Below are 19,867 nucleotides of genomic sequence, written 5' to 3'. Positions count from 1 at the left end.
CTGTATGGTGTTTCCGAGACATTAGGGCGTGTCGAGAAATGTTGCGTGTTTTGGAAGCTCCGTTTGTTAGGGCGAAATGGAAAGATGCAAGAACGGAACGTTTATTAACGTAACTTACGTGGAAATATTTTTCAGAAGAGGTATAAGTATCGTTTATGTTAGTAGATGGGTTATTGATAATAACAGCCAGTATAGCGATATCGTATTATGGTTATATTCTGGATATAGACTGGCCAAAAACCTTCATATTGAATTTCTACGAATTTTTTATATGAATTGCTTAGATATTATAAATATAAGTTGCGATCAAAAATTTCTACGCGGAATTTATGCAAATTATTTACGCGACTTTGTACGAATTTTTATACGAATCGTTCAATGCTGAATGCTGAATTCTATTAATTACTACTTTTATCGATCACTGTACAATTTATTCAAACACGTGGAGTGTTTTGAAACTCGTACAAAGTATAAGCCAACAACCCTAATAGACAACATAGAATTCGTGGAATACTTATGCTATATCTCGGTTTTACTCGAAAACTTGCTTAAACATTTCTCAGGAACTATCAATAACGACGCACCACTCCACCCTTAAGTATTCTCGTCTTTAAGGGTGCGCAATAACGCGCGTTCCTACTTTTACAGGCTTCTCTAACCCTTCACGCTTCTTCAGTAAAATGTATTCTTTCAAGCGATCCAAGCATCTGCTATTTAAATAACCGAGATAATCGATATTCTACGAATTATTCTAGTTGCAAAAAATACTTGTCCATTAACCACAGACGGAATTTCATATTCACGTAAATTGAATAACAACAAAGAAATTTTTCAATAAAGATTCGATAATAATCCAAAGGGGAAGGAAAGAAGAGGATGGTTAGGGGCGATGAAAGACGCGTTGCGAACATTTCGAAGGGAGCGGAGGAGAAAATTTCCAGGTTTTGATCCACGTTGAGACGCGACTTTGATTCTCTCCGACTGGGATAAAAGGGTTCTTATCGAAGGACGGACACGAGTGGTGTCGTTACTCCCTTTTCACAGTAAGCTTCGCCACCCCCGCCCTGTCCGTGGAATTTTATTTGAAAGGGGTTCATCGGCAGCTCCATTTCCACTACGGTGGAACTTCTTCGCGAAAACGTATTTGCTAATCTTGAAGAAACTTTTGAAAAAATTGCATTATTAGGAAATATTAATTTTCCACGGTTCTGGTTATTCCCGACTAAAATTAGTTAAGTCTCAGATCTCCGATATACCAGGTATGTAAATATGAAACCGGAATTTTTATATAGAAAATACACGTTTATTGTATGAAAATGATTAAAGATATTTTATTCGAAGTATTGCCCATCGCTAGCTATACATTTTTCCCACCTGTCTGGCAATTGGTAGATGCCACGCCAAAAAGACTGTCTCTCTTTTGGATTAGCCATTGCTGTTATACAATATAGATGATAGTTAACGGTACAAATATGATTATTACAGAATTTGACAATTAGCCGTGGCGATTAGATACTCGAGATGCTAATGACAATAATCTTAGGTTCAATAACGAATACACGGTCAACAGGGTGGCAAATGCGCTTCCTTCTTCAAAGTCCAAGTGGAACTTTAACTTACTTGTCCACAGTCCAAGTGGAACTGAACTTACTTGTCCACAATCCAAGTGGAACTCTCCTCACGTACTTTTTTCTGTATCTCTCGGGACTATATTTTTCAGGAGGGCTATACTACTACTCCGTACCTCTGTTAGGTAAAAACGTCCATCCCGTGACCGTGGGCTACGTTTAGCAACCAAATGTCATTTCGAGCCCAAGCCTACTGTCATAAGTCTCGGGCTACTTCTAAGTTTTATTATTTAAATACAGCTACAATAAAAAGTCTAGACTAAAGTATTGGGTATTTTCCCAAAAATTCCAATTATTATGTTTATTCGACCATTCGCGGAGAGACGCGCTCGCGAGGAAACTGATCGATCCCCTTATTTCTGTTAGGATAATAGGGGTGGTTCAATGAGTATAACACTGAGTTTAACAGGTTACAATATTATATCTTTCCAACAACTTTATATAGAAGCTAGTTACGCTGGTGCGTATGTATAAGTTAAGCAGGTGACTGATCTAAGGGTGGAAACTCGGTTAAGAGATATTGACTGTTCGAAAGGTTGGAGAATCAATGAAGTTCAGTGACGATGCTGTGGCAAAGGAAAGCTAGGGATGGATGTGTCTAGCGCACGGACCATCGGATTTGTTGATGACAATTTTAGCTAGGAAGGTGAGGGCAATAGACGTTGCTTCTCATCGAATAATAAGAAGGTTGGTGAACTAGGAAGGGTCTTAGCCGTCCCTGAGAGAAGGTTGCTAGCGGAAGATACCGAAGATACCGCGAGGGAAAGCATCTTTCCCGTATCTTCCCGTAGTAGACGATAAATGTAAGGAACACTTGATATAAAAGATACTTGTTTGGTCTGAAGGACCTTAACTATGAAAATGCCAAGATTTATGGTGGGTCCTAAAAGCCATCGAGAGTACGCATCAAGGATGTGTAGACATCTGGCTGCCATCTTGCCCGCGGCATGGGGCCTAGTTTTTGGACAGAGTCATTGGGCGTAACAATATACACATATACATATATACGTACATTTAGGTCGAAATTTTCATGAGAAATTTGTTTCTGTAACTCTTACCGAGCCATTCACTTTTAGACTGGCCGGCCGTGTTCCAATTTTGTTCGTTGTAACGCGGCGTTCCGCGTGGATATTCGTCCGTTTTCGTTGCGTCGATCGATCTGACGCTTTTTTAACGAGCGTTTCGAACGAAACGGCAACGAAAAAAATCAAGACAGCAATAGCGGGAAGGAGAGTAGGAGAAAAAGGTAAAAAAAAAAAAGACAGAGCGAATTAATACGTTTGATACGGGCTATTTCACTTCCGATTGCGCGAACGCTGATTGATTTAAAACGATCTTGCCGTGGGCCCGCGTTCCTACGCTCGTCATCGCACGCTGTACACCCAATTCGATTTAATTACGCGGAAACGCGTTTCCATTGGGGAAACGAATGAAAGAGTTCGACTTTTGTTGCGTTCTTGTTCCTAGCGAAAATGTTACCTGTCGTATCGCAACACTGTGAACCCGAGTACTGTATTTCTGACAGACAGAGAGCAAGAAAAAGACGAGGATATTGCGAATTCGCGAAAACAATTGTAATCTGTTTCTTTCTTTAATTGGATACATTTTTCACTGAAATTTTTAAATGTGTTCGTTGAAGATATTCTTCGTCGATCTCTGGGAATAACTTTGTAGAAACGTAGATTTGCAATGGACAGACACGATATGGTTTCTATTTTCTTGCGAATATTTTAGTCGATAAGATAAATTTGTAATCGAAATCTATTAAAGTTTAATATTCCTCGGCGGTACTTTTCGATAAGGGAAAAGCAGCGTAGAAGGTACGGACATGCAACGAATAGAACACTTTCTTTTTCCTTACGAACACTCTGATAGTTTAGGAGAAACGTAGATTCATTAAAATAATTTGCTAAGCCTCCAGTAATTATGTCATCCATTACTGCCAGTAATTAGCATTTAAGGAACCGGAATCTCCGGTTCGGTCTTAATATATTAATATATACAAATGTCGAAGATTGGACAAACTCCTGCTAAACGCTTATCTATTTCCATTTCCATAACACGAATTTACGCAAACAATCAGGAGAAAAGGCGGAGTGGACGATAAAACGCAGCAGGGACGAGTGAAAATCATAATTTAGACGAGAATGAAGGGAAAAAAGAAAATTGGGGAATGGGTGAGCTAGACAGAAAGTGAGATGGATCGTTTTGCTCGGTGAGGCCGCAAGAAACGCCTTGAAAAGCTTCGGGAGTGCCAGTGCTGGTAGTTAGACTTTCAAATGAGAAGGGATTTAGCGTTAACAAAGAAGTAGAAACAAACGAGGGAATATATCGTGGCTGGTTGACTACAGGAACAACGAGGAAAAGGGTTGACGGCTCTCTTAACTCTTGATAACAATTATCGTTGCATACTCGAAAGGAAACCGATTAAAGTGCAAGCCAAATATAGATTAGGATTTAACGAGAGATTTTTCACGTAAAATTTGCGATCCTAGTGGAAAACGTACGTATAACGTGGCTACTTGAAGTTAATCGGAAGAAATTGAGGTAGATTGTGAAAAGTCATTGTATGTCGTATACATAAAAAAAAAAAAAAATGATTTCAAATTTATTATAAATTTCACATACGATTAGAAGCAACATTTTCAATGTTCGAACTATCGACGATCAAAGTATTTCGATATTACCAGTTACGTAGTAAATTATTCTGCAAGAAGACCCGGATATCTTTATTCAAATTCGTCATTAATATTTAAGAGAAACAAGGTTTTCGAATGAAAGAGGAAGAAGTGAAAAAATTAACGTATTATCAAGACATGTAAATAAAGCGAAATCCAAAGGAGCGAGGCAAAGTAGAAAGAGACGGTCACTGGACAGACAGACTTGGCTGGCCATAGTGAAAGATGGTCGAGTAATTCGACGCGTCAGACGTTGCCAGACGAACGTTCTAACATCACGGAGATCCAGAGATGATCCCAAGGGATGAATAGAAACGATCCTGTTTACTCTTTCCCTGGTTCAACGCTGCAGGCAACACAACGCAGATATTTACAAGAAGAAGTTTTATCCACCGAGTTTCTTCCTTTTTCTTGCTTTCTTTCTTTCTCTCTTTCTTTCTTTCGTTTGATTTTTCTGTGCTCGTGATTCAGTGAATGATCATTCGGATTTACGTTCCTCTCTTCCTTTCCACTTCTTTCTCACGTTTTTGTTTTCTTTCCAACAACGCGAAAGAAATTCTCCACCCTCTTGTTTCTTCGCTCGAGAATTTCTTTCGCGTTGTTTTTGAACGATCGCTTGCGAAATCCACGCTTGAATAAAGCTCATCCCGACAATGGATATCTCTGCAAGTTTCAACGAATCGATATCGTTCCAACACCGAGTTTTCTACCGTACAATCGTGGAAACTTGGTCTTTTCAGGTCTTTCACGGTTCGATCGGCAAAGCTAAGCTTAATTAACCCTTAGGATACTCGACATTGCTCCAATCTTTCGACAACTTTATCGAATCTTGTCTCTTCGAATTCGTAATCTGCGAATCGTAATTGTCCAAAGAAGTTGCACGGTTTTCTTCAATTTCGAGGCACTTTCAAAGAAAGAATGGTATTCGAATCTCGATTTTTATGTCGCTGTCAACTGATTCTCAAAAAAATGATCGTTCATTCTGAATATACGTTTAATTTCTACATACGTTCTCAAATTGGTTTCAAATTTGACGAATATAATTACGATAGTCGTGTCTCGTTACAGTACCAAAATGATATCTCAGAATGTTTTCTATACCATATGGACGTAAAAATTTTACACGATAAGTTTCCAGATATTTTCATTGATTTACAGATTTATTCTTCTCTAATGCGATTAATGAGAAAACTTAGCGAGATATTACCTCGTCGAATTAAAACTGCGGGAGAGACGATGTCGCATGCACCGTCTCTAATGGAATCAAATTTTTCCTGCGAGACTCTGTTCTCGAGAAAATCGATTTCGAATATTCTCCTCGAGCGGTTACAAGCGAGGATTGTTTTAACGCTCGAAGAACCGACGACTCGAGAGTAGTTACTCGAGAATAACGACTCTCGTTTCACCATCAAAGCGTCCGTCATTTCCTATGTAGAATTGTTTAGGCTCTGTACGAAGTTCAGCGCCGGTTCTCAGTGTCCAGGACGATTTGCCACTTCAAAGAGATCCTGTATCATTGAACCGAGTAAAGTAATTGGACGAGCCAAAGTTCGCGCGAATCGAGCCGCGTGTCGCTAAAATTTTCACCAACGAAAAAGTTTCCTCGTGGTTGTACCTACACTTGTCGAGTTTACCTCGACGAAGAGTTTCTCGAAATTTTCTATCGCAGTCTGCCCTCCTTTCATGGAGCAAGAAACGCTTTCGATTTTTAAGAAAAGCGATTCTTCGTATCTCTACAACTAGATTTTTCCATATTTCCGTGAAAATCGAAAGAATTTGAAGTGAGAGGAAAACACGATTAGGTTAAAATTCTCATATTTATTCGTCGGAACGTAAAATCCTACTACGTTCGTCGCCTGTTCTCGCGCGAAAAATCAACGCGATTTTCACGATACACGCGGGAAAGCATGCAAATCGTTGGGTTTGAACGTAGCTAGAGCGCCAGCTTCGTAGGAAATTGACTCGTGACTAACGAACCGAGAAGACTCGCTGAGTTCCGACAAAATGGCCTCCACGCGCAACCAAACGCTCCCTCCTCCCACTTGATACCTGTTTCTGTCGATTAGAGCCTTCGAACTGCAGGCTGCACGTGACGTCCGCTCGTAAAAACCGCGTAACGAAATGAAAATCTGCGTTTATCCGTTGCAGACGATGCTACCCGTCTCGATACTGTGAAATTCACCAAGGAACATAACCTTCGTTAGAAGCAATTTGCGAATAGCACGCGATTATTTTCCTGCTCGTTACCAATAGCCTCGAGATCCTGACAGCTTAAAAGATTTGCCGAAATAAGCCAAATTCGTTACAAAAGTTGTATCTGTCTAATCCGCGGTTGATGTAGCGTAATATAATGTAGTAATATAAATATAATATTCCCATAAAACTAAAAAAAAATGCATCAAGCTTCTTAATTGTCGTGTTATCTCTTTGTACTCTGAATTTTATTTCAATTTCGTTACCAGCACTCCCAACGCTTTTATTTGAAATTTACTTTAACTAAAGAATAAGACAATTTAAATAAATAAAGGAAGAGAGAAATTCACTTAAATACCAGTTTTATTCACACTATTGTTGTATTTTGTAATTTTTAAGTGTACGATATATCTTGGAACAATTTCCAGGATACGTCTCACACGTGTCACAAAAATAAGGTGAGACTGAAAGAATGTCGAGTGGCACTTGTGAGATAAAAACTGATATCGAGTCAGATACAATTTTTAACAAGACTCGAATTCTACATCTTGATTCGTCGATATTGATCAAATTACAAAGAAAAAAATAACAGAAATAGTTGTTAAAAAAGAATCGAGAATACGTGCAATTCTACTACGCTACATTCGATAAATCCAAACGGAGCAAAGAATAATATATATTTACTCACCTCGGAGGATCTGGTAGAGGAAGACCTTGATATGGTCGGGACTGAGATGCTGAGGGCTGACGATGATCTTGTGCAGGTCGCTCTGAAGCAGCTCAGTGATCACGTATCTGTGCGGATGCTCGTTAAGGAATTTATGAACAATCATCGAATCTTAACTGAAATTAAACCGTATCGAAGGAACGAGCCGCTCGATTACCACGGCTGATTCTCTCGCAGCGTCATTTACACGATCCTCTACGACTCGCGATAAAACCTTACCAACGAATATTAACTCTCTATGTGCTGGTCGCTCGATAAAACCAGCTCGATCTATCAAGCTAATCGCGTGAGTACACGCGCGGGAATCAATTTGAACGACTCGTTCCGGACCGCTCCCTTTCTCGTTTCCTTTTCGTTTTTCCTTCTTCTTGGAATCTAGGGTATCCTCGTTGCGCACTTGTTACAGCAACATGAGCTGATAATAGTGCGAAGTGGAATGTAAGAAAATTAGAGTTACGACTGGATTATATAGGTGGATCATTAGGAAACGGATTGCTCTGAAATTACGAAAAGATAGACGAGGATAAGACAGAGATAGTGAAAGAGTTGAATTATTACAAATTGCCGCTATCAAATTCATAGGTTATTTCATTAAAATTTATCTACGCGATTTGAAAGTTTACTTGCCAATTGTGAAAGTTTAATAGCGTAAATTGAAAGGTAGGAAAATTAAAGCTGGATCATCGTAACAGGTGGATTATCGTAAATTGTATTTTTATATAACCAGTGAGTAAGTTACGTTGTATAATGTTACTTATAGAAAATAGCGTGAAATCTGTTAACACGTAGATCGAATCTACGCTAAAGAAGACATCCGTATCTCTCGCTCGCGATCATCAAGAAAATATTTCTTACATATTTGTAATTACAAAATTTCCCGATAGGCATTCTGTTTTAATCGTCCTTAAAACAGTTCAACCTTCTGTTCCGAGTAATTTACCATTTTTAACGGTAAATCTTTCAAAATGCGAATAAAAAAAGAAACGAGAAAACAAAAAGTAATCTTTATTGGAAAAATAAAATGGTAACAGCGTCGATCGGAATCTCTGCTACGACGAAAACCTTGGCAATCAGGTGGTTCTCGTTCCTGATCCGTCGGCTTAATGGATTCCTTCGTCGGCCTCGAACAAGTTAATCCGTCGAAATGAAGGGAAAAAAGGAGGGGAATGGCGCACAAGGGGAGAAAAGAAGCGGAATAGAAAAGAAAAAGAAAGAGAGAGAGAAGAATCGAGCCCGATGACGTCGAGCCGTGACGAAAGTAGCTGGCCTTAATAAACCTGCCGGGGTAATTTACAGCGCTTGGCCCCGGCTCCACGGGGTGAAACTTCTTCAGAAAGTTAAGCCGCCACCGTTCGCGGACAATGGCGAACGGAAACTCGCGTTACCAGAAGTATCCACTTTTGTTAATGGAGCTGTGGATAAAAGTGACCCATCGTGTCTCCTTCGTTAAACGTTTGCTTCGATTAACCGTGTTTGTACGTTTTGAAAGGGGATTCCGTTTTTATATCGCGTGTCGAAGATGACAGGAAGAGAGATGGACGTTTTTAGGAGCGTAAGGAAAGTTGGTTCGTTGTCGTTTGAAGTTGCGAGATCGCGATCGAGTCGATAATTTAAAGCCTGGCACATCGTTCTCTCTTTAACACGTTCGTCGCCCAGCTAAGTTTCCTGCGGGGCCCAAATTCGACCGCCGGTACGCACAACGTAAATAGAGCGACAAGCAGGAATTCATCGTTTATCGCCTTCGATTCATTGTAAAGAAAAGAGTACTTATTTCTGAAATGGAGAAAGCGATAAGCTATCCAGCTAGAGTATTCCGAGGGATCTCATGGCAAATATCTCGGATCTTTCATTTAGTCGAGAAGCATACTTGTGAGACGTACATCGGTGATTTTTTCCTTCTCAAAATGTTCAATAAACAGCGTGAAAATATATTTGAAAGTGAGAAGAGTAGCGATGACGGTCAATAACTATTTTTCAAAGTACCCAAAATCACTCCAAACGTGTTTGGAATGTTTTAACGAATACCATACGATATAGGATAATGTAATATGTTATCCAGAATATAAATTAATAAAAGGTATGGGTTTTTAATATTTTTATGATGTACATTCTATATATAATATCGTATATTTAATTAACTCGAACAAAAAGAGCGTCACCATCCTTTGGTGACGGGGTCCCCAGGGAAGTATACCCGTCACATAAATATGTGCGATGTGGCGACGAACGTGTTAAACCTTTCCTTAATCCCCTCGTACGAAAAATGAAAAATGCATGCAAAGAGGTTTTTACAGACATCAAACGTATGGTCAATTTTTTGTACCGAACAACTCGCTCCCGATAGGACATTAAACGCATACGAGTAACGAAACGGAGCAAATTCACAATCGAACAAAGAAGGACAAAAATTTCCATTTCACGCTCTTCGAAATTCGTTTCACAGTCATTTTCGACGACTCTCCGAAAATTCGTTACAGACCCTCCCTTAGAAAAACCTTCGAGCTCCTTAAATTTAGGCCACGTAAAATCCTACGTTGAAAATGAATCAAAACTAAGCGGATTAATCCGAATCACACCGTTCGCGAGAAAAAATCCGGCATATCGACGAAAAACACAGAGCCTGTAAAGTTGGCCAATTACCAGGGTTACGATAATCACAAGCACCCCCTTGTTCGCAAGAAACTTATCGACCCCCTGCCGTAACTTCGCTGCACGGTAATTTCACGATGGAAGGAGAAAGAACAGGCTCCTCGATCGACAAGCCATGGCACGAAGAAAGGGTAGAGCCAAGAAAGAGGGCAAGCGGAGGCAATAAAAAGTACTCGAAAAGTTTTTACGCGATCCGAACGATGGTCGAGCGTTCGGCTACGCCGGAAGTAAATGGGGTGGCTGTATCGAACCGTGCCATCATGCACGCGCCTCTTCCTCCGCTTCCGCTGTAAATCGGAACTCTCCGACCACAGCATTTACGAACGTTCGATTTCATCTTTTTCACGTTGATGTTCCTTTTTTGTCTCGCCCGATGTGTCGTTCCTACGTCGACGATATTGGTCGTTCGTCTTATAATTTTGCACGTACATGTATACGTGTACGTATGAAAGTAACGAGCATTTTTATTCGACTTTGTATCGTTGACAAGATCGACAGAGCCCTATATGATTTGATATTTCGTTAAAAGCTACGGTAGATTGTTCCGTAATTGTCTATCTTTCGTAAAAGGCAATTGAAGTTGTTTGGTCGAATAGCACGTTTGCATGGTATATCTCCGCTTTGAGAAGAAAAAGACGAAGAAAGAATTAAATTAGCCTAACAGAAAGGTACACGAATAAATGTGACTGTGTAGTAATAGCTATCTTATGGATTATTTATCTATTCCTCTTTTCTACGCTATCTCGTACGCTTTTATAATGGGTGACATTATTCTACCATTAATGTTAACGCGATTCGTTTCCAGCTAACTCCTCGTTCTCTCGTATGAAATATTAAAATCTCTTTCACATGTAGGATATTCTAATCGAAAGACAAACGTGTCCTCGGTTTTCTTCCGCTACTCCCATTCGAGAAGCCAATTATTTCATTCGATTCATCTATCGAAAGAACGAAGACAACGAGGCAAAATATACGATAAAATACGAAACACGAGCGATTAAATATCATTTACATTTTCTCGTTTCCGAAACCTTGGAAATGCTCCAGAACTCTCGCATTTCCATCAAAATACTGCATCGCAAGAACCGTCTCACTCGCCGTATTCCTCATCAGCCTTCCTCGTACGAGAACGTAATTCATCTTCGATCGGAGCGCGCGTCCTTCGAAATTTCGTTTTTATCCAGCACGACGAGCACATAGTCAAAGTGAAAGAGAGAAAGAGAGAAGGTTGGAGGAGAATGAAATAGTATAATGGCGGAATGAGGTCGACTGGTAGGTTGGAATGCAGGTAGAGGCTGGCTGCGAACGTGGTGTGGTATGCAAGTCGACTGGTCCGGCTGGCTTCGGACTGAAACACCTAAGCGCACACAGCCTTTGCCGACGTTCCACGCTTTCGTGCTGTGTCCCTTCTGAAATACGATCGATGGACCACTTCGTACGCGATATTTCCAAGTAGCAGACGCGTCCACGGGATGCACACGCTCATGGGAGGCTGGATATTTTCGCGAGAAACGAATGGTGTACGAGGCCGCGCCGCGAGTTAAGAACCTATCGCGGTAACCTGTTTCGAGATCCTCCAAGATTGATCGATCGATTTGACGGCTGGTGAGAATCCGTGCAGCGATTCTGCCCAAGAGAAACTGGAACTGGCGGCATGTGATTCTTCCTCGTCAACCATAATCCAAACCTGATCAAATTTCTTCCGATTGTGAGAAAATAAAGGATGATTTATCAGTGGAAAGGTCGAGATATAGCGAATTGAACAAGTAGATTGCTGCCCGATAATAAAACTGTATTGTATCGTTATACAGCGACGATTTTAGATCGTGTAGAAAGTTCGTTCGCATTTCGTTTTTAAAACTTCGTTACTTTGTAAGGTCCGCTTCATCAACGATGTTCGTATCATTTCATTAATTAATTAAATTATTCACCTCGTAACTTCAAAGCTTCTGCTCTTACGTTAATAAAATTCTGTATTTAACGCGTGATACACGCGTTTCTTCTTTAAATCATTTAACAATTACTTATGAAGAAAGTTGTTCGTCCGACTGTAACATTTTGTGTTATCACAACGTTCTTTGGTATTTATAATACGATAAATATTCCAATATTCCGTCTGACAGTAAACACCAACCAAGTGTACCAATCATAGAAGCCGAGAATTTGAAAAAAAAGTATGTTAAAATTATCTTAAAAAGTCTTTCATTAAAAATCCATAAAACTAAGGAGATTGCTAATGCTTTTCGAATTGATAACAATTAATAGAAGAAAGATACCCGATAACCACGGACCAATCACCTCTCGCGCTTGAATTTTGACAGAGATGATAAAGGATTCTTCGACGTAACGAGAGAGACACTTCTCGCTCGAACACTTTTACCAACAACGCGATACTTGGCATACGACAACTGCGTCAAACGAGTATACGAGTTTATTGCTTAAAAAAAAAAAAAAAAAAAAAAAAGAGAAAAGAGGTGAAAATAAACTGCACGATCCTTCACGTTCGACGGTTTTCACTCCGACTTCATCGGCCGACGAACGTCGACGAAGAGAAAAACGATAGAACGCGTTGACTCTCGCTAATCGCGCGCCAGATCTACCTCAAGCCAATTACGAAATATGCTTTTTCCACTTCTCAAACAATTCTCGCTATTTCGGCTCTGCGCATTTTCCGACACTTGTTCGAACATTGTTTTAAAATCGAAAGCGAAAAAGTTTTCTTGCTAATCCAACGAACAGAGTATCACTACAAAACTAACCTGGAAGACGTTTTAAGGCGTGAAACGACGAATAAAAATTATTATGCCGCATACGTGACAGTGAAAATCCATAGAGACGAAACAAAATTCCGGCGAGCTTCGATCGATCGCAGCCGAAGGGCTGCGGATGCTTTCAGCGTATTATTTAGAATTCGCGCCGAGATTTAATCGCGTTTGCGGCTCCATCGCGATTTCCCGGTTCGCTTTTCACCGACGCCGTGTCGATCGAGTGCCATCGAAACACTTTTAACCGCGTCGCTATCAATCCTCCACGAACGATCCGAAATAAAAAAAAAAAAAAAAAGACGCGTAAAAAACAATCGTCAGCTTTCTCTTGACAATCAGTCGGGTCTCGATAAGCTTAACAATCTGCTCGATGAATCTCGATTACCAATAAATTACACGCGTGAAACGCGATCGAAACGACGAGTCGTCGATGTTGGAATTCTTTTGAATACAGTATCTAGGAAGGGAACAGCTAAGAATTCATTCAAACGTTTCTATCGTAATAGAAACAATTATTATATATATATATGACAAAGTGCACAAGAAAAATGATAAGTTTAAACGAATGAATTGATACAACTTTATATGCAAATAAGACCAAGTTTCTGTATCTTCTTAAGAGTACTAAACGTTTCTAAAACCTTTATGAATACATTTTATGAAAGTAAAATTGGTTCTTGTAACCTTAGTTTTAATCTTAATCGTATTAAATAAAGATGAGTATTCTTTTTCTCCACCCAGAGAAAATACCAAGAAGAACAGCAGGGTTAAATTACATTCCAAATACTTTCACTGAAAAGTTCTTCTTATTATTCAAAAATTCTCACGTTAGAAGTTCTACGTGTACACACAGATAGGGCGAATTAAAAGAGGAGGAAAAATTCGTTGAACGAGCAAAGGCTGATACGTTAGTCGTTGGATTTACGATCGTTTAATATTCAACTGGTTCTCGTGAATCGCGAAAAGGAATTAACGCGTGATTATCGATGTAAAGGGTGAAGCGCTTATCGTCCGCTATAATAGAGTTTGCTTTAACACGTTTAATAAAGCGATTCACCTGGCAATCATCCCCTGGAAGAAACGCCCACGTAACAAATTGTTGAAACGGGACCGAAGTAAAAGGCCAACAATAATCGATCGCCTTGATCGATGGGTTTTAAAGTTTTAACACGTTCGACGGATATCTCAGTGAAAGGTCGAGTCTCTGTTTGGTCTCGAGCATTTAAGAAGCAAGTTTTCGCGGTACTGCTGTATATATATGGCTAGTTGATCCGGATAAAAAGATTCCATTGTTCCAGTGGAAGTAACGAATTGCACTTTCGCTGCGATTGGTTGTGCGATCGACAGTGTCTAATGGGTGACACGCGTCGTTCGATACGTGGAATTCTTGCGCCGTTGACGAAACGACTGTGAAACAGCGTAGTCCGATTTCGTTTGAGAAAGTTATCAAACTTTAGAAAGCTGTGAAATTAAGAACTATTAAGAACGAAGAATTATTTATGCTGTCCTCGTCGAAGGATAAATAATGTCGAGTATACTGGACTCGCAACTGGACTCAAGTAACGCTATTCGCGTGCAACGAGAGATCGCAGAAGTGGCAAAAACATTAACGAAGACTATAAACTACGATACCCTTAGTTCGTAAATATCAACTTTTATCGAATAAACTTTACACATAAACTGGCTGATTCCCTGGACCACCATAGTAATTTCAACTTTCAACCATTTAAAAGCTTCGCCAACACCGTTGCAAACTCTCTTTGAAACTCCTAAATTCCATCATTATGTAACAACTTGTTAATCAAGCATGTATATATTTAAAGTACGATGACTACAGAAAGTATTGGCATACGCCTTTGTTTTCCCATCAAACGATCTTTTATCAACTTCTACGCTTCATTTCCGTGGCATCAAATTTTTGTAGTCGCATAAAACTACTACCAAACGATTAATTTGATGTACTTGGGTCTGATTAATCGTTGCGTAGATGTTAGAATAAATACAATTGCGTGTTCATACTTTTTGTAACCACTGTAGCTTTCTATAAACGATGGTCCATGACCAAGCGTAATTTCGTTTGACGAGTATCGATAGACGTCAAAGGATGATCATTCGCGTTATTCTAATAACATAAGGGAAGAGGGAAGGAGAAAGACCCTTCTAGTTAATCGATTAACTAGCACGAACCTAACGCGGTTAGCGGCGTTGTAGAATTAGCATAGATTATCAATATTACGGGAATAGACAAATATTTGCGTTATCCAGAGATCACGCTACGAGATAGCGCAATTATTTGAAGCAATAACACGGTTCACCGCGTACCTCTATCCCACACGTTTAATGTCTGCTCTTATTTTGAAACATGAAAAATATTGGAAAATTTGGGACAGATATGAAAGTTTCTGGCGATAGATGTTTTAAAAATCTTTTTTCTATGAAACGTGTTAAACGTATAAAACACGTTATACACGTTTGCCTTTTTCCATTTCATCAATATGTAATCCTCTTTTGATACTCTTTTCCTCCCACGTTCAATGTTCACATAACACCATTAAAAACAGTATATCTTTCTTCATATAGCAGAACTTTCAATACTCTCTGATAATCGTGAATTAAATTCCATTTCCTTCTCCGCCTTTATTCCATTTCCTCCTCCGCTTTCACCTTCCTCTTTTTGCATATTTTTCAATGGAACGAATTTCTCTGAATGACGTTGCCTAAACTAACACACTCGCGTTCCCAATTCTTTCATAGACCTTTGATTTCGCAACTTTCAATCGCCGTTCACCTTTTCCCTCGTTCATTCATCCCCTATCTAACCGCTGCAGCTGCATTTTTTTGGTTTTCATCGCCGCGCACAGCCTTTCACCTTCGCGACAAATAAAGCTTATCGAAAAACCGCAATATTTTTGCTTTCGTGCGTTTAACTCGCGCAGTTTCACTCTTGCGAGGGTCGATTCAACCCTCGAACCTTTTACCAAGCGCCTGTTCCTCGACATTAATTTTCACTCGACTGTCGTTTGAAATCATCGTCGTTTCGACCCTTTGATCAACGTTGCTACGTTCGAAAGAGCGAGCAAGAACAGTCGATCTCCGGTGATTCGTACCTCGTTACTTTTGATCTCGCATTAAAATCGAGCAAAAGTTAACAGATTCGTTATCCTATCTCGCGCGTCTTCTTCAAACGACACCAAACATCGCAGACACCTTTTCCCTTTCCCCTTTATCTTTGTCCCCATCAAAAGTTGATTTTGCACCATCTTTTTTTCCTTTTATCCTCCAAACGATCGCAACTTGCGTGTTCCGCGAGCTAAAAAGAGAGCGGCGAATCGAAAGGTGGAAACTTCTCAAAGATCCAACCGTAAAGAGCAAACGCCCTGCAACGATCAAACGTTTGGCAAAATATTCGAAAAACTCTTTCTCTGTCCGTCGTTCCTACCTTTTGATATCGGAACTTGGCGCAATACTTTTCAACGAACTCTTAAAATCAGAGAAACGTGTTCGTAGAGTGAATATGAGGAAGGAGGCATAGTTTTCGAGGAGCGTCCTGATGTTTCTAAGTATTAATCGGAAACGGAGCGAAGTCGAAGGTTTTCCAAGGGATTAACGAGACGTTGGATGGAAGGGCGGGCTTTGAACAGCATTTTACTCTCGGTGAGAACCCTTTGACGAGCTGACCTTTTCAGAGCCGACGCACCCTCGGTGGTTGATCCCTTAACTCGGAACCGCGGCGATTCTGCCGTGTTTCGCGCGATTTCCTTTTACGAACGCGCGTGCCGATCCCTGGCCAGGAATTCGCTCGATGAAATCTCGAATTCCGTGTCTGCTCAATGGAAATACGAATCACCGTTTCCATTAGTCCGATGCTCGAGTTTGATGGGATAATGAATGGGGCTGAGGAATTCCATATAGCTTCCTCTTTTTAATCGACAGCTGTAATTTTGATTATTTAAAAGGTTTGTAGGCAGAATCGAAAGAAGGAGCCCAGTTGTAAAGTTCTTGGACATTTTCCTACTGAATCCGGGTGGCAAACATTTTTTTCAAATATTTCCTTCTAATTGCAAGTCGTAATTGCAATTAGAAACGTCTAACGAGAACGAAGAATCGGTGGAAAACTGAAAATCTTTATCGAGCAGAAGCGAAATCACGAGCGACGAAGGAAGAAAGGTGCAGAAAACGGTAACCACTTCCTGGTTCCGTTGCTTGTCGCCAGCTATCGATCGCGGATTTCCACTTCCGCGTCGTGCGTCCGCGATTTCCCTTTTCTCTTTCAGCGGAAGAAAATGATTGCGAGGAAGGTTTGGCGGTCGCGTTGGTGCATGGCGCTCGGGGCGCAGCGATTGGTGGATCGATGCGTGTCTGCCTCCTGGTAGGCACGTCGACCGGTTCCTGGACAAAGCGACTTGCCCCTAGCATCACCCGGCGCGAAGGGAATCGAGTATCCTGCCGTTTCTCCTGTCCTCCGCCTCTCTCTTCTCCTCTCCGAGTCTTACGCCGCGATACCGGTCCGAGGAGGAAGAAGAACCTGGAAGAGTTCGGATTCTTCGCTCGAACTTCGCCGTCACGCTCCTTCCACCATTCTTCTGCCAGTTTTTTCACATTTTCACGGCGGGTGTCACGTTCGCGTGACTCTGGTCGTAATCGGCGATTAGAACAGCGCGGAAGCAGAGGTAGAAATATTGTCGCTAAGTAAGACAGGTGTTCGAGGAACGTCGAGGAATCATAGAAACGTGTCATGTAAATCCGGAGGAAAACGAAACGGAATCTCGCGGCACGAATAAGAAGCTTTAAACAGAGAATCGCGTGCCACATCGTGAAAGTGTTCCGAACAACTTCGAAAAGAAACCACACAGATAAAAACATAGAGAAGAATGGTTTCTGGGTGAAGTTCTCGTTTGTCTCTGGTAATCTTTGCTTCGATAGTTGTTCTCGAGGTTCGAGGATGCTTTTTAGATTAAACGCGGAACTTGCTGAAACGTGTATCGTCGACGAATTAAAAAACGATCGATAAACCGAGCGAACGTCTTTCTAAAAGCTCCAGCTAGTGTTTCTGGACGAACGTTAGGTAGGTGAATCTCGATTTTCCAAAGGATCTTCCTCGGCCGAGCGATCGTCGATGTCACAGGGATGCACCTCGCGTCTCTTTGTTACACATGGCGTAGGATAACAAAGAAGAAGAAGAAGAAGGAAGAGAAAAGAAGGGAAGAAGGAGGAGGAGAAAAGTTAAGGACGATGATGAAGGCTTAGAGCGCGAGGTGTTCGAGCAAGGCCAATCCGGCTCGTCCGACCGGTCAACCGAGTTCGAACTCGGCTGGCAAACAACTACGGGAACCCGACGAGTCTCGGGATTCTTCTGCGGCCGATTCCTGTTGTCCCGGCGAAAAAAATACCGATCTACACGGCACGTGCAAATTCTACGCCCAGAACCTTCTCCTTACTTCGAATCGCCGATCTTTCCATTCGAGTTTCAGGATCCAACGATCGGGGATTCTGTTCGCTCGACCCTCTTTGGGCATTGCGTGGGTGTTTCAAGGTTTTTCATTGAAATTTGGAGGCGTGCTGGAAGATCGATAGTACCTGGATTTTAAAATAAACAGGATTATTTTGGATTTAACGAATGGTGAACAGAAAAAAAAAAAAAGAAAGAGGTGAATGAAAATTATAAAAAATATGGGGGTTTGTATGAAAGTTCATAATGAAAATAAACATAATATGAATGAAATTTAGATTAGGGTGCTTAGGGGAAATACGAGAGTCTGTTCAAGGGTGTATGGTGAAAGTATTATACGAAGATGCATTTTAAGGACAGTGATGAAAATATGAAAATTTAAAGAAGGGTCTACACCGGAAACATGAATATCGTAAAACGAATTTCCAAGTGTAATATGAGAGTACGCTAATGACATAGAAAACGCATTAATAAGAATCGAAACGCAAAACACAGAATAAATATCTTATGCGCCTTTTGATACACATTTTTAAGAACTGAAAGGGACAACACGTAATCGATTAAAGCAGAAAGAGTTGACTGATTCTGCAAAAGAAAGATACAGTGGCAATCAAGTGACACAACGGCCGCGTATGGAGAAATGAAAACTCAACTAGAAATAAAAAATGGATCGTGGAATCTCGTTTCAGCAGGCGGGCCAACGGTTCTTTTTATATAATAGCAGAGAAATGGAGGAACGAATAAGGCGAATAGAGGAAGAGGAGAGAAAGAGAGAAACAAAGGACGGGCTCTCGGCCCAAAAACTGCGCAAGAGCGATCGATACACGGCACGATACTCGATATATTGCGGAGAAGCTGCCGGAGAGGAAGTTACAATCGATGTTTCCGGTTCGAGGCACGTACTCGTCGAAAACACCGTTTTCCCTGTTAGAATAAAGCGAACTAGGCGTCGTTGTGCTGTCATTCGATTATTGCGATTCAATTTTTCGTCTCCGCGCTAGAATTTGAAACCTTTGAAAGCTTCGCATTTTATTTCCACGTGTTTTATTTCACGTTCCATTTTAATTATCCTTCTGACGACTAAATAGTGAAACAATATGCAAAAGTTGCGCGGATGAAATGTTATCGAAAGACGTGAATAAAGTAACGTTGGAGAAAGAAAAAGACCCATTCGAATAAAAGATACTTTAAATTTGTAGATAGACTACGATTTAAAGAGAAGGTAAATTATTGCGTAGTATTATAACTATTTCAGTTTCGTCAAATGTCGTGCAATTTTAAGCTTTAAACGAAAGAAGAAAAGACGTTAAACAAGTGCTTGGCTGAACAACAAGTTTAGCAAAACCAACGTGTACAATTTCGCACAATTTCCCTTCGAAGAAAGTTTGATTAAATTTCGAGCTAAAAAGCTTAAAACATTCGCGTTTAATATTCTTAAAAGTCAAACGAGGAAAGTCCACTCGGTTCACAGTTGTTCCGTTCGTTCCTTCTTTTTTTTTTTTCCATTTCTCTAAGCCGCGTTTTCGAAGTACACGTTCCTTTCCCCGGCTCCCAGCAGCGTCGTTAGCAGCCACGAAATTTATTCAGAATTTTCCTCTTTCTTTTTTCATCTTGCGCGTGCGGTAGCGAATTTTCTCTCCAACCATATGGTCGAGAAATTTCAACGGTGAAACTTCAACAAAAATTCGACTCGGCACGAGTCGACGAATGACACGACGTTGTAATTTTTCAACCCTCTGGACATTTAGGCTTCGACAGATTTTCTGTCTATTTGTCAC

At 40.6% G+C, this 19,867-nt stretch overlaps 1 protein-coding gene across 2 annotated transcripts in view; it reads right to left on the bottom strand.

Moving 5' to 3' along the window:
- The window catches only part of LOC132905578 (serine/threonine-protein kinase NLK), a 235,137-nt gene that overhangs the window by 54,719 nt on the left and 160,551 nt on the right, over positions 1–19,867 (bottom strand). For both annotated transcript variants that reach the window (XR_009657824.1, XM_060957053.1), the window contains exon 4: positions 7,188–7,294. Coding sequence is in view for 1 of the 2 variants with exons in the window: in XM_060957053.1 (XP_060813036.1) it covers positions 7,188–7,294 (107 nt within the window). In the remaining variant the exon portion in view is untranslated. The remainder of the gene's footprint in view (positions 1–7,187; positions 7,295–19,867) is intronic.

The sequence above is a fragment of the Bombus pascuorum genome, chromosome 3, assembly GCF_905332965.1.
Source record: "Bombus pascuorum chromosome 3, iyBomPasc1.1, whole genome shotgun sequence".
Taxonomy (NCBI): domain Eukaryota; kingdom Metazoa; phylum Arthropoda; class Insecta; order Hymenoptera; family Apidae; genus Bombus; species Bombus pascuorum.
The sequence above is the reverse complement of the archived record's forward strand: the minus strand, read 5'-3'. Positions and strand labels throughout refer to the sequence as shown.